The sequence below is a fragment of the Delphinus delphis genome, chromosome 3 (genome assembly GCF_949987515.2).
Source record: "Delphinus delphis chromosome 3, mDelDel1.2, whole genome shotgun sequence".
Taxonomy (NCBI): Eukaryota; Metazoa; Chordata; class Mammalia; order Artiodactyla; family Delphinidae; genus Delphinus; species Delphinus delphis.
Window position 1 is genome coordinate 66,593,502 of NC_082685.1, and position 15,523 is coordinate 66,609,024.

At 41.5% G+C, this 15,523-nt stretch overlaps 1 protein-coding gene across 4 annotated transcripts in view; it reads right to left on the reverse strand.

The window, feature by feature from the left end:
• Positions 1-15,035, reverse strand: part of ISOC1 (isochorismatase domain containing 1) — a 204,321-nt gene extending 189,286 nt beyond the window's left edge. For 2 of the 4 annotated variants that reach the window (XR_009518962.1, XM_060008919.1), the window contains exons 1-4: positions 14,439-15,033; positions 4,442-4,561; positions 4,139-4,342; positions 2,420-2,536 (exon numbers count right to left, since the gene is read on the reverse strand). Coding sequence is in view for 3 of the 4 variants with exons in the window: in XM_060008919.1 (XP_059864902.1) it covers positions 2,420-2,536; positions 4,139-4,342; positions 4,442-4,561; positions 14,439-14,741 (744 nt within the window). In the remaining variant the exon portion in view is untranslated. Of the gene's footprint in view, positions 1-2,419; positions 2,537-4,138; positions 4,343-4,441; positions 4,562-14,438 lie in introns of all 4 variants that reach the window. The other 2 variants (XM_060008920.1, XM_060008918.1) reach the window with 2 other exon arrangements.
• Between the last annotated feature and the right edge of the window lie 488 nt (positions 15,036-15,523).

A 15,523-nucleotide genomic window follows, 5' to 3' on the forward strand; every position in this document is an offset into this window, starting at 1 on the left:
AATTAATCCATCAATCTAAGAAAGAAACAGATGAACCTATTTGCAAGGCAGGAATAGAGACACAGACTTAGAGAACGGACATGTGGACACAGGGGTGGAAGGTGAGGGTGGGATGAATTGGGAGATTAGGATTGATATATATACACTACCGTGCATAAAATAGATAGCTAGCAGGAACATGCTATAAAGCACAGGAAGCTCAGCTCGGTGCTTTGTGACGACCTAGGTGGGTGGGAGGGAGGTCCAAGAGAGAGGGGACATAGGTATACATATAGCTGACTCACTTCATTGTACAGCAGAAACTAACACAACATTGTAAAGCAATTATACTCCAATTAAAAAAAAGGAAGAAATGGAAAATTTTATTCAAGCCAAAGTGAGGATTATAACCTGGGAACAGCCCCTCAGAAAGCTCTGAGAACTGGTCCACCCGTTAGAAGTCAAAGCACAGTTACATAAATTGAGACAGAGGGCTGTACATTAAATGACCTATTATTGACAGTTTACATAATCCAGATCTAAGTGCCATTGTCGTGGGTCATGTGACCCTTTAGAAGATCAAGAAGGAATGTTATCTTTTAAGGGGTTGTCTGCTCTTTATGGTTGAGCAGGTATTTCTGCTGATGGGAGGTTTGGTCGATGCACACTTTAGATACACAATGCACAGTCGGGAGGAGAGAGGAGGCCAAAGGGCAAAGAAAATGTTTTCATGTTTAAATTTTTCTTGTCTTGCCATAAAAATATGAATTTTATTTCACATCACCAATGAGAAATCTGAGGCAAAGATATTAGGTAATTTGTCCAAGGACACTAATTTACAAAATGCCGGAACCTGAATTCAAACCCATATTACCCCTCCACTGTTTAGACTCCTCCTAATCAGTAAGATTACAGACTACCTCCAAAAGAATGAGGCTAAGATGGTAAAATGGCTGTTTTTATTCTGAGTCTTGGTAGAACACAGAACTGCCAACAATCAAAATTTTCTGTAATAAATGGCATAATAAAGACATCTAAAAAACGAATGTAGGACAAAAGTTCTTGAAATCGCTTTACAAGCAAGGAAAATTTTTGGTTTTGTATGTTCTTAGTTTTTCACTTCCTTGGAAACACTTCAAGTTCTGGACCTCAGCATTACCATAAAGGTATTCAAAGAAGAAAAGAGCTGCCTGCCGAGGTAGTACGGATCTGACAGTGGAAGTGTTTAAACTCAGATTACTAAGGAAATTTGAAAAGTGGAAGCTAACTATGACTGTAAGAACAGCTTAAAGATCTCTGCTGAGAGGGGGAGAAGCAACACTTAGTATCTAACCAACCAGAGAACCCAGTAGTCCAAGTGGACTTGAAAATAGTTGAATAAAATAAATAAAACCATTTCCACCTATAATCGCAAAATAGGACTCACTGCTCAGGAATAAGAGAAAGGATGGCCAACCAGGGCCTTAAAACCACTGCTGCTGACAGCTACCCGCCTGCTTCTACATCAGCCCTCCCCACTGACTTGAGTCTCCTTTCTTTCCTCTCTTTCTTATTTGCCCAACTCACCACCCTAGGGAACATTTTAGGCTAGAGAGGTGATTGAGCAATCCTACAGAGAAAGTGGTTCACAGGTCAGCTTGTGCATGGAACACTGGAGGGTCTCAAAAAAAAATCTACATTTCCCATTCTCAATAAAAATAATCAGTTAAAAATTCAGCAATTCAATCCAGATTGACATTACTTTAAAGCTATTATAGAATTAGAATTAAACATGAAAGAGAGAGATGCATAATGCGGAGTGAAGGTTCAAAGGATTAATTGTGGGAGTTTGTTTTTCAACAGTCTCGGAATAGGCAATGCTTACGTAAGGCTACTGTTATGCAACACTGATGAAAGTCATTAACTCCCTGACTCTGAAGTATATCTTGACACTCCACGCAGAGAGCCATTAAACACTGTGTGTGAGTGGTGCCCACAGTCAGAGACACACCTCCTATCCCCAGAAATTCAAGTCTGAGGAAATCTAACAAGTGGCTGAACCAGGCTTCGGCCCACCATACCCTAGGTGTTGGCTAGACCCTGGACGAGTTAAGCCTAGGTGAACTGTTGTTAATTTGCAAATCTTTCAGTAGTTCAGAGTAAGCTTACTGGAATACCTCTTAGTTGATGTGCAAAACTAGCAAAGTTACGAAAGAAGATGTAAAGGAGCATTTGGCATCACTAGACACCTAGAAATAAAGACAGAAGATGTAAAACAGGATATGATGGAGAGACCTCAGAGGTTTGTCGTGCGTAGTAGAAACCCCGGAAATCAGCCTGATGGTTGTCAGACCAAGCTCAAATTTAAGAGGTAAATCTTTCACTGCTGTTACATATTTGATACTCTCCAAATTTACTTGGAAGCCTTGGCTAATGATTTATTTTAAAGCAGGACAATTACCTCAAGAGCAAACATCCTGTCCATCATGCTTCTCGAAGACGTGGCATCAGCAACAATATGAACCTCAATACCTCTGCCAACGAGCTCCAGAGCTGTCTGTTGGATGCACACATGGGTCTAGTAGGAAAGTAAAAACCGTATGTAATAACGTGGTAAACTACCAGTATTTTACAAATGTGCAGCAACACGGTAGAGCAGAAAGAGCACTACAGGTCTAATGGCCTTGTCCACATCTAGTTTTGCCTCCAACTCACTAGTGATCTTGCGCATAAACAGCATTTCTGGCTTTGGCTGCCTCTTTGTTAAGTCAGGGACTGCATTACATCAATGTTCTTTGTACTGGGAACCTTGAACATATTCTTAGAGCTCTGTGAGCACTTTTTTTAAAGATTTTCATCTATGTCATCTGGACGACCTTCATATGGCTGACTACTACCACTCAGTTTTGATGCCACTCGCAGTTGGGTTTATTTCTGTATTCACACCACGTGCCTAACACAAAGAATGCGTTTGCAGTACTGCCAATTGAGATAATGGTGGGAAAACTGAGTTGTGGTAAGGCACCCAGTAGTATAAAGGTAAGCCAAGTTAAAAATAACTTGTAGCACAGGCAAAAAATACCCAGTATACATCACCAGAAAATGAATTATACAGATTCTATCTTTGTAAGTATGAACTTGTAACAATTCATCAGCAGAGAATAAAGGGTAAAAACATGCTCCAACAATAAGTGGATTATATAACCAATGAAAGCAGATTTTAATAATGCCAACCAACCTTATCTTCATATGACAAGAGGGCTGTGGAGAATTATCAACTGACAACTCATTAAAATTAGCACTGGAGGACTGCTCAAAGATGATTTTGATTAGACATGAGGTCTAATGATGAACAAGCAAGAAAAGTGCAAAAGTCAGCATTTGGTGTGACATTTATACAAATAGGCTTCCTTTATTTTATCATTATTTAAGTCAAAATACAGAAATTTTTATATCTAAACCTGAGGCTATTAAAACCTACTACTCTGAAACCTACTATCAAAACATCATGGATGTCTTTAATATTATTTGGATTTCACTGTTTTCATAATTTTAAAATTTTAGTTCAAGAGGTGTTTAAAAGCTATGAATAAATACTTATATTCTGTTTCTACATGTCAAAAAAACAAACCAAACAAAAAATCATTTTAATCAGCATTAGGAATCCATGAGTATTTTTTTTCCTTTAAAAAAACAGGTACACATGATTCAAATGTGAAGGACAATGAACTACATGACTTCTAAGGTTTTTCTAAAACAAAAACATGACCAAGGTGAGCTCCTATAACACACAAATAAACATACTGTCTTTGGTGAAAATGTGTTCCAAAAGTTGGGGTTCAAAGTAAAGGCCCAAGAATCTATCAACCTAGATTCAAATGCAGCTTCATCTAACTTTAACTAACTCTATGACCTTGGGCAAGACACATAGCACCTGTGTTTGAGTTTTCTCACCTACAATATGAGACCAAAAGTACTTAGCTCAGAGGATTGCTGTGAGAGTTCAACAAATTAATATATATAAAGTGTTTAGATCAGTGCCATGCAAGTAGTCAACACTTAAAAACTGGTAGCTATTTTCTATCAGATACCTACATGGTATTCTATATACAAAATTACATTCTGGAAATAAGTTTTCTACAAATGATATCGTGTCCAAAACAGAACAAGAGGTACTCACTTCTACTCCAAATAACACAACACTCCTGACTCCAGGAATCTCTGCTAATGCTGCTTCTACTTCTGGTAATACCATTGAAAACTTGGTCTTTGGAAGTACCAGTTTTACACCCGTTAAATCAATTTCTTGAACGGTGCTACCAAGACCTTTAGGGTACTGTTCTGTTACAATAACTGGAATTCCTAAAATCCGGGCCCCTTGTAACTGGAGGAAAACAAACACACAAAGATAAGTAGCAATATACATATGTTTGCGTATGAATCATGCTTTAGCAAATTGGAAAAAATGAACAAGCAAGCATACCAATCTCTGTCCCACACTAATAATATCTCCAAAATACTTGATGGCTGGTCTGAACCTTTCCTGCATATCACAGCAGAAAAACACAGTGCTTGAAGGTGTAAGATTTCCCAGGGTAGTAAGCTGAAGAAAAAAGAAAAAAAGAATGATTTAGCATTTGTTATACAATGACATTTATTTTCAGCTGGAGGTCAGTAAAGAGAGAAAAACATTCCTACTGTTTGACCCATTAAATCCATTTCTACAACTATTGTCTAAGAGAAATGATATGAATAACAGGAAAAAAAATTATGCCCAAAGATGTCCACTGAATTGCTTTTAATAGTGAAAATTAGAAATAAACCAAGAACCAACAATACAAAAATGATTTCACAAATTTTAACACATTCACATGACAAACATTTTTTAGCCTATTAAAATAACGTATGTATATGTTTTCAAAAAATGTGCACCATCTAAGAAGAAATGCCATAATCTAACGTTAATTTTAAAAACAGAGCACAGTTCAATAGTATTTCAATAATGTAAAAATATGAATAAAAAGTAGAAGCAAATACATGAAAATATGAACACGTGGTTATATAGTTAGGGATGCTGATAACATTTTTTCTTAATACCTTTCTTTTATTTTTCAAATGCTATTTTAAAACATTTGCTAAATGTTATTTAAAAAGATGTGTTACTTTTATAATAAAAAAACAGTAAAAAACTTAAATCTGTTGATGGCATTGCTTACAAGAACAAAGAATAAAATTTAAATAATCTGTAGCAAAGATTATGGAACAAAAAACTAAAAAAACGAAACAAATCTAGATATACTGCTATCATCAACACAGAAATATTAAGTTGGTATTCTCAAGAATAACTTCTTAGACTTCAAATAAAATGCAATGAAATGATGTCAAGCACATCACCACTGTCAAACGGAAAGACATAAATTTGACATCTGAATTCTTACACATATTTATCACAATCAGGAAAGTCAATGAATTAAGATGAAAACTGGATATTAGATTACCATGCTTTACATTAATTGCTGTAGTTGGTCTATTATAACAACTTGGGCCCAATATGGATCTACCAAAAAGGGAAAAATCACTGTTGAATACAAGAATTTAATTCTTAAAAGTCCATGGTACTTTTCTTTCTACCTTCTCAAATGAGAGAAAGCTCTGGAAAGGATACAGTCTGATCATGAATGAACCCATGCCACTACTCTTACTAGGCACCCTGTAAGTCTCCCCTCTAATTAACCTAAACCACCCACAGACAATAATTACTCATAATTTTATAGAGGAACCTGAGTCCTGATTACATGGTGGTGGCTTCACCACCAGCCTGGCCCTGACTCTGCCTTAGTATCTGTGCACATGGCATACTCCCAAGAAACAATTACTACAAGAATTAAATGAATCATCAAAAGGAATCTTTTATCCTTAACAGTATGACTGTTCTAGTCAGTTTGCACTTTTATTTATCTGTGTCCTGGTCTGAAGGACTCCAGCACCTTAATCTCCCTCTGGTATTAACTCTATAAGTGTGCACTGATTAACCATGCGCAGTCCAACACCAAGTTCATGTCAGAATGCGAGTGCCATCTTTAATTCTAACACTATGTGGAGGGTTTTCCTACTCTGCCAATAAACTATGTTTAAAATAAATATTCAGGCTCCTTCCTTACTTAAATTTTTAATGCAAGTACCATGCTTCCATTTTGGTCATTATCAAAAGCAATGAGTCTGATGTATAGGTAAGTACTTAGGGTACTTGGTTGAAAACCAGTCACTATGACCATGTATCTTAAATTTCAGTAAACATTAAATCTTGGCTCAAAAGGCTTAAAATCCATATATATATATTCTTTTAGAAATTTGAACCGGGGTCCCTAGTCATCCACCATGTGTTGAGGGGACACTATGAAAAGCAGTTTAGCTGTAACTGTCTTGTTTCAAGTAACTGTTAAGGCACCTTAGCCATCTTGCCATTCTACCACATGGGAATACCAGCAAGCAGGCAAAATAAAACTCCCAGGCAGTTGCCCAAGTATGCTGGATGGCCATGCACGAACACACAGCCGACACTTGCTTCGATCTCCAGCTTTCAGATCTTATCTCAGACTGTACTGACTAACTCTGTATACATTCCTAACAAGTTTGGTTGTCTGGATTATAAATTAACACAGGATTGGAAACAGCAAATCTGAAAGGGAACTGCTGAAGATAGGCAAACGGATAGCAACAAGAAATGACAGCTGAGGAAGAAACGATTAAAAATACAATAAAAGCAGATCAAAACTCAACTAGTTCTCATTCTAGACTCCAATGAAGGAGTAACAAGCTCTATATAAGTTATAAATTGGGACAAAATCATTTTATCACACTCATTAAGAAAATAAGTTACATAATATTTTAGGACTACCATATAAAATGGTCAAAATACAAAAAATTGGGATATTTAAAGGAATAAAACCTTACCTACTCAGAAATCCTAGAATATTCAGACTTGTGGTCTCCTGGGGTTCCTGTTACCTGGTGCTTCCCTATACCTCATTTCAGCTGTGAGGTATCTGTTCTAGGCAGGGGACCACATCAGACATATGTCATATTAGACACAGATTGAGGAGGTCAGAAAATGCAGCCCTGAAATCCTTAGCACCCTGCAAATCCTTTCTAGTAGAGGAATTCATCATCTATAAACCTTCAGTTAAAGAAAGAAACCATAGAGACAAGCGGGTGAGGCATATTTTTATGCAGAAATGACTGGTTATAATTTCATGAAACAAAAATGCCTTAGACATTCTCCTCTCCAGGAGTTGACATCCCCTTGAATTTGACCTGCCCTTAGTAATTTGCTTCTTTAGAGTATAGAGGGAGGGTAATGGTGAACAGGGCCACAGCCAGGTGATCAAGATTGAGGTAATCCATGGTGACAGTATTCAGCTTTGATATATGATGAGAATGACCTTCATGATCTTCCTCTCAAAATCTCACAACCCGGGTTGAAGCATGAGGAAAACATCAGATAAACCCAAAATGAGGTCATTCTACAAAAATATCTAATCAGGACTTCCCTGATGGCGCAGTGGTTGGGAGTCCGCCTGCCCATGCAGGGGACACGGGTTCGTGCCCCGGTCTGGGAGGATCCCACATGCCGTGGAGCGGCTGGGCCCGTGGGCCGTGGCCGCTGAGTCCGCGTCCGGAGCCTGTGCTCCGCAGCGGGAGAAGCCGCAGCGGAGAGAGGCCCGCGTATCGGGAAAAAAAAAAAAAAGGAATAAAAAATATCTAATCAGTACTCCTTAAAACTGTCAAGGTCATTAAAAACAATGAAACTCTGAGAAACTGCCATAACCCACAGGAGTCCAAGGAGACATGACAACTAAACGTAATCGGTATCCTGAATTGGATCCTGGGACAGAAAGAGGACATTAGGGAAAAGCTAGTGAAATCTGACTAAAGTGTGGCGCTCAGCTTATAGTAATGTACCAATGTTGGTTCCTTAGCTGTGACAAATATGCCACAGTAATGTAAGATGTTAGCAAGAAGGGAAACTAGGTCAGGTATAAAGGAGCTAGCTCTCTGTACTATCCTTTGCAACTTTGTTGTAAATCAACACTATTCTAAAATTAAAAGTTTATGAAAAAAGAAAAAAGGTCTCCCTATGCCATAGTAGTAGGGGGAAAAGATGCTACTTTATGAATAAACTCCATATCTTACAAGACAGAAAAAGGAGGATTTGAGGCTACCAAAACAAAAAACAAACAAATAAAAAACTACTGAGAAACTCTAACCAAACCCCCCATCCACCCCAAATCCACATGAATTTCAGTAATTGTTAAATTACACACTGACTCTATAATTCAGGGACTTCGTAACTTGACTCAGAAATTCCTCTTAAACCAAAACCTTGTACATAACTAAAGTGCTGCTCATTGTCAAACATGCAACTGCAAGATAGCAAATTAAAAGTGACCTTGACCAAGTGCCATCACGAGTAAAAGCGAAGCAATTACAGATCAACACATATTCAAGAAGTATGAAGAAATCACATATAAAAGTAAATATGTGTATACACACACACCTTCATATATTTATACACGTAAATCCCTACACATACACATATACATAAAAAATACGTATTTCAATATACATATTTCAACACAAAAAGCTGATCACAACCAATGGCTTCCTCAAGCAACAGTTTAAGAGATAAATGTCAAGTATAAATTTTTTGTCCACTTTCTTAAGAACTGTCTTAGCTGGCATTCAACCTTAGATTTCATATTCAAAAGACTCTTCATCCCCAAGTCTCATTATTACCACAGTCATAACAGTATTTACCCTCCTTCACTTCCACATGTGCTCTGACCATTTTCTAACAATGGCTGCTACATCTGCAAGGAATCTGCTCCTCCCTTGCTCGGTTACTCAGGACAGGCACATACACAGTGGCTGGCCTTGCTTAGTGATACATGGTGCCCCACTTCTGTTCTCTCCATAAACGTAATGCATGGTGAGTGTTGTATGTTGAATGGTGTGCGCTAAAATTTATATGTTGAATTCCTAACCACCAGTACTGTACCTCAGAAAGTGGCCTTATTTGGAAATAGTCACTGAAAACATAGTTAAGATGACGTCATACTGGAGTAGAGTGGGTGCCTAATCCAACATGAGTGGCATCCTTATCAAAAGGGGAAATCTGGGCACAGAGAAGGCCATGTGAACATGAAGGGAGAGATCAAGGTGACATGTCTACAAGCCACACAATGCCAAAGACTCCCAACAAACCACCAAAAGCCAGGAGGGAGGCATGGAACGGCTTCTTCACAGCGCTCAGAAGGAACCAAACCTGATCTAAACCCTCCAGAATTATGAGAAAATAAATTTCTGTTGTATAAGCCACTCAGTCTGTAGTATTATACTTTGTTACAGCAGCAAACTAGCGAACGACTACAGTGAGTAAACTGTACATCTTTAGGAATGATTAAAGTTTGGAATTGTAAATGTGATGTTTTCAAAATTTTAGTAGTCTGTTATAGTCACAATATAGGCATGATGTGCTTGGGAGAGGGGTCTAGAAGGGGATATGAGGTATCATTATTTCACTGAGAAGTGTTTCCAAGGAAACCCGATTACCACAGGCATAGTAAGGCTTTGTTCCAATACTGACTCAAAACAGAGGTCTGTGACATGACTCTCCCAGGTTACAAGAATGCCTACACAGGACAGCCCAGGCGCATTAGAATCTGAGTCCAAATGTCAATTTCACTAATTTCAATTACATGAAATGCAGCAAATCATTAACATCTCCAAACAGCTGCTTCTTAATCTGTAACAAAGTAATAAAAATAGTGTCTACCTCACAGGGCTATTTCAAGGATTAAATCAGCTTCATGTAAATCAATCAATAAATGTATTAGGTTATTGTGTATCCCTCCTATAGGAAACATATGCTCTGAAGGTCAGCACATGTTAAAAATAGTTCTTCTGTAATGAGGTTAAAATACCACTTGCTACTAAAATCCCTTATGAAAACAATAAATATATAGAAAGAAATACTGATATTGCCTAACTTTTGTTAACCTAGTCTACAGAATTAAGAAATGATTCATAAAGTGGATTTCTAAATGTCACCAGAAGACTGACAATTACATGATCTGCTCCTGGCAAAACGGTTTGGGGCTTTTTAATTTAGACTACAAAAGAATATTTATTTCACTCTTATTTTACAACCTACTCACCTGCTGTAAGCACTAATGTCACTTGCACTGAGGTTACAACTCCAGCGAGCTTTCTAACTGCCTAAGGGAAGCCAGCCAACTCCATCAATTTCAGTGTTAAGGACGACGGATTCCTTTAGACTGTACCTGAGGTTGGAGTGAAGGTGAAGCTGGCCAGATCCCAGGAACACAGTGATATCTGAATCTACTTTGGATTCCCCTTGGCAAACTAAATGACAGAAAAAAGTTCCAAACACAGTTTGGAAATTGTGTTTAGCTCCCACTCAAACACAGTTTATTTATAGGTAGCCTCTAATGTATCCACAAGAGGCAAAATGTGTACAGTGCTTTGGGCAGTAATCTGCAATGTTAAATTCTTAAAAAGTGGGCGGGCAGACAATATCATACCCTCAGGATCCAGCTGTTTTCTCCAGTGCCCCTGACACTGTGTGCCTCCCAAGATAGTTCCTGCCTGCTTCTCTAACTCAAGAGTTCCGAGCATTAGCTTATCTACCTGCTCCTCCTACACGCTCCACAGTAAAGGTTCTGAAATCAAAAATCACCACCTTCGGGCTTCCCTGTTGGCGCAGTGGTTGGGAGTCCGCCTGCCGATGCAGGGGACATGGGTTCGTGTCCGGTCTGGGAGGATCCCACATGCCGCGGAGCGGCTGGGCCCGTGAGCCATGGCCGCTAAGCCTGCGCGTCCGGAGCCTGTGCTCCGTAACGGGAGAGGCCGCAACGGTGAGTAGGCCCGCGTACCGCAAAAGAAAAAAAAAAAAAATCACCACCTTCCAACCAGCAAGCCCAAGGGAGACCCAAGTCCTTTCCCCTTTCTTTCCAAACCCTGCCTTCTCTCCCTTCCCACCATGTACTCTGGGGTCTCTTCTAGCTATAAAACATCTACACCTCTGTTTAAAATAATCATAGTACTAATAAACTTCCAAGAAGTAAAACCTGGAGCAGAATCCCTTCCAAATTAACTACCTCAGGAAAAAGTCGAAATAACCTTCCCAGGGAAGCCCTTATCTTCTGCCCAGACGAAGCTGCCAGAGGCTTCCCTCCTACATACCGAAGTAAAATCCTCTCGCTGCTGTCATTCTTACTATGTCCTTTTCTTCGTCTCTTCTACTTGGGCTCTGCCCAAGTGTCCAGGGTTGAATTCTCCGTTAGTTAAAACTTGGGAAATACCTTGTGAAAAAATTAACACTTATAAGTCATGAAAATGACCTAAATTCCCACTGTATAATCCTCTCATTTACATTTCTTCCCCTGCGTCTCAAAATTCCTTAGACTTCAAGCATTTTGACAAGGCTGAAGACTCATAACCGTGCTTGAAACATGAGCTGTCTTCAGCTACCTGAGCTGTCGGCAGACACTCGGTCACTTGGACAGAATATTTCAGAAAAGAAGACACTAAAAAGTTACCAGAGCCTAATACTGGCAATGGGGGTCTTAAAGATCAATCCCCACAGAACCACTAACCAACCACCAGCGCAGACAGTGTGGCACAAGCAGCCACTGTGTTTTACAAGGTCACTAGCAACGTCAGTCAGAACAAGCGTGAAAGCAAACTCGGACCCCTGTGTAAATTAAGAATACATTCTAGAATATTTTGTATGTTACCCAGGGCCACAGAGGCTATGAGGCCTATTCTTGGAGAAATAATAAATGGCATTATTTAAGCTGTGGATTACATGTGGCCAAACATGCTCTTCATCCCTGCCTCTGGGAGAAGGGGCCTATACCCAGAGCATGGCCTCACTGACAGGCCACCTTGAGTCTTGCTGAGTGACAGGCACCTGTTCCACAGAAACAACGAATAGCATCAAAACAAATGCTGTTACAAGCTCAAGTTTGCGGCTTGTTTTCCATTCTGCTTGCTATTTTCATTAAGCATGAAAAGAGAACATAAATGCTACGGCCAGCTGTAGGACCTTCACACGCTTTACCATGGAACCTCAGGCAATTTCCTACATGTTCTGCTCTTTGGTAAAACGAAGGAGTTAGATTACTAGGTACGGAACAAGAATTGGGTCTTACCCATGTTTACATTCACTGGGCCAGGCACTTACAGCTGCCACTCAAATGTGGAGTGAACTCTACATTCTCATCCAGCCAGAAAATGTCCATGTCTCTAGGATTACACAGCCAGGTTCCAAAAAAATACAGTAAAACGGTCATGAAAAGAAGTATCTTCCCTTTTTCTTCTGAGAATATCCATACACATACACACACACACATATATATCTCTCTTCATATAAATAGGTATCAGAATAAGTATATGGATATATATGATATGTGTGTATATTCCTCCACATTACCTATTTTTAAGCTGGGGGAGGCACCTGGCTGAAGAAGTCGAGCTATTGTGATTACTAAAATGAAAGAATATAAAAATATTTTTAAATACTTTAAAATATATAAAGTATCCTATAACAGATGCTTAAGAATTATTGGACTATTTAGTGGGGAAAAAATAACATTTTTAAAAGAATGGAACAGAGTAATGATATTATCATTATTATTTTAAACATCACCACAAAAAAATAACTATATTTTATCTCCAATACCAAGCAAAAGACTTCAAAAGCCACATGTGACCTGAATTATATAATGCCTTTTGAGAATGTACAAGACATTTCAGGTATATACAAATATTTCATTAACTTCTAAACTGATAAGTTAAAAAGAGTTCTCAGATCCAGGCTTTAAATTTTTCAAAATAAGAAATCCCATTATTGGGGGAGGGGGAAGTCTTAAAGACTTGGGGAGGGTGCTAGTTTGGCATAACATCTTCTTAGGTGACAGCCCACTCTCCCTCCCAACCACTACAGGAAATGCATCACAAAGAAGTCTGCATCCTCAGTAAAGCTCCAGATCTCTTCAGCTAGTATTTGGATTCTCCCCTTTATTAATGGATTTGTCAAAGGTGCATCCAGCTTCTTCCATATTTTGGCAGTAATAATCTAAACAGACTGACAAGGAAGGCTGCAGAGAGGTGTCAGCCATGAAAACTCTTGAAGGCATAAAAATGGGTGGTAGTAAACACGTACCAACCACAACTCTCCCAAGAGCAGGGCAAATTCTAGGGTATCAGACGCCAACTGTCTCCCTTTTGGCTCTCCAAGGGTTGACCACAGAATCTCACAGCCTTTGCCCTCTGGTTAAAGTATCTGCTTTGGAAGCTTCTGGCCTTCCTCTGCTATCACTTGCTGGAGTAATAGCAAACAAGACCAATTCCACAGACAACTACAAGTGAAAAACAAACAAACAAAAAAACCACCAAAAACTACAGAACAGTCCTCAGAAAATGACACCTGAATATTAAAATGCCTTCTAATCCTGAATCCCACATTTCAGTTGGGTCTTCCAAAGAAATGGCTTACCGGTTTCTCAACCAAAAAAAATGGTGGTGGTGTAGTACCTAAAATACACCTTTTGTTCTTGCTTTTCAACAGGATAAATCTTCCGGTGAATCCTCTGAGCTGAGCATAAAAAGAACACAGGAGGCAGATCTGCGCAGTATTAGAGCACAGCTTTTTAAAAATATTAAAAAGGCATAAAATAATCCTCAAGTATGACAACTTTTTCTGCCAGCACGACCAGGAAAGAATGGTCTAGCTAAAGTTGGGTATTTAAGAAGGTGCTGCAGTGCTGAGTCAAACGACTTTTTCAAGGTAGGCAACGTATATATATGTAATCAACAGATTCAGTTGACAGTTACTTGGAAGAGGCTAAACAAGGTTATTTCACTTAAGGTTAGGAAAGACTTAAGATCAAAGGAGCAGAAAACTGGGGAAGAGGATGGGTGAAAGGATAGGACTCCTGAAGTTTGTGTTTCCGCAAGTGGTAAACACAACTCCGGGAACAAACCCTGAGGCCGATACTCCCCCACAATCTCCTTTCCCCGGTTCTGCATCAACCCAAATAAAAACACAGCTTACTCTGCACAGCCCTTCGGTTACGCAGGAGGCTAGGACTCGCTCCCGGCACACAAAGCGGATGCGGGCGGCTGAGGACCACACACGTGGGGGCGTTCGCGCGCGCCGCCAATAGCCGGGAGGCCCACGCCCCGTCCTCGGCCGAGGACAGCCGGTGACCGTCACCTTCGGACAAGCGCTTTCGCTGGGCCATCCCGGAGGCTTGCGACAGCGGCACGGCCCTTCCCAGTGGGCGCGGTGCGCAGGGCCCGCCGCCGCGGGGCACCTGAGGAGCGCCGCGGGGACGGGGACGCACGGGGACCGGGAGCTGCGGCTCGGCGCGCGGCCCTCCCGCGAGACCCACCTGGATCTGCAGCGGCACGAGGCGCACCTTGCAGCGCTCGCTCACCGTGAAGCCCTTGGGCAGGTCCACGTACTGGCCCCACTCCTCCGCGAAGAGCTGCACCACGAATTTGCGGTGCATGTCTATCTGGTCGCCGTACAGACTGAGGAACTTCTGGATGAGCAGCTCGTAGCCCGCGCCGTGCGGCACGGCTGAGGGCCGCGCGAAGACCGAGAAGCAGAAAAGCACGGGGACCGTGCCCGACGGCGCCCCCAAGCCACCGCCGCTGGGGAGCGCCGGGACCGCGGGCTCCGCCGCCGCCATGTTCCCCGAGCGTCTGCTAGCTCCGAAACCGCGAGGCGCAGACACCGCCAGCAGCCGCGGCCCCGCCTCCTCGCGCCGCCTGTCGCTTGCTCTGGAAGGCGAGGGGGCGGGTCCTGGCGGCCGCGGCTCCCGCGCCCTCCTCCATGCCCGGCGGAGGGCGGACCCTGCGGAGGGCCTGGCTGTGGGGCCGGCGCTCGGGCGAGCGCCCCCTCCAACTTCCGGCGGCGCGCGGCCCCTCCGGCGGGCCGCGAGGGGCCCGGTCGCCTCACAGACCCTCGACCTGCCTGGGCTGCCCGGTGCTCTAGTCCTCAGAGATGTGTGGCCCGCCTTCCTCCCCGCTCCGCCCACCGTCGAGCGGTGTGCTCCGGAAGTTTGGGCCTGTGCTTGGGGACACGGGGCTGCCCGGCTAAAACTGCTGGGAGGCGTTACCTGTCGCTCTTGTTCAGAGGCAGGCAGTACTTGAGGACGGCGGCAGTAATCTTAAAACCAATCGGGCAGGCTGATCGATGCTAAGAAGAGTGGTGGGAGTCGATGCTTCCTTAGGAGGGCCATCCGAGACTCAGAATTTCATGTTTTTCCACCCCATGAAACACAGTTATCTCTCTAGTCGTGGATTTGAGGTCTTACCCTCCCTTTATCTCAACCCAATTTCCAGGAGAACTTGGATGGGGAATTGCAAAAAATATAAAGGGTAAAAAGAGTAAAAATCAGGACTTTATATTCAAACTGAGGATTCTGTTTTTGAGCGAGTAAAAGCAATCACCCTCAAATAACTTTTGACT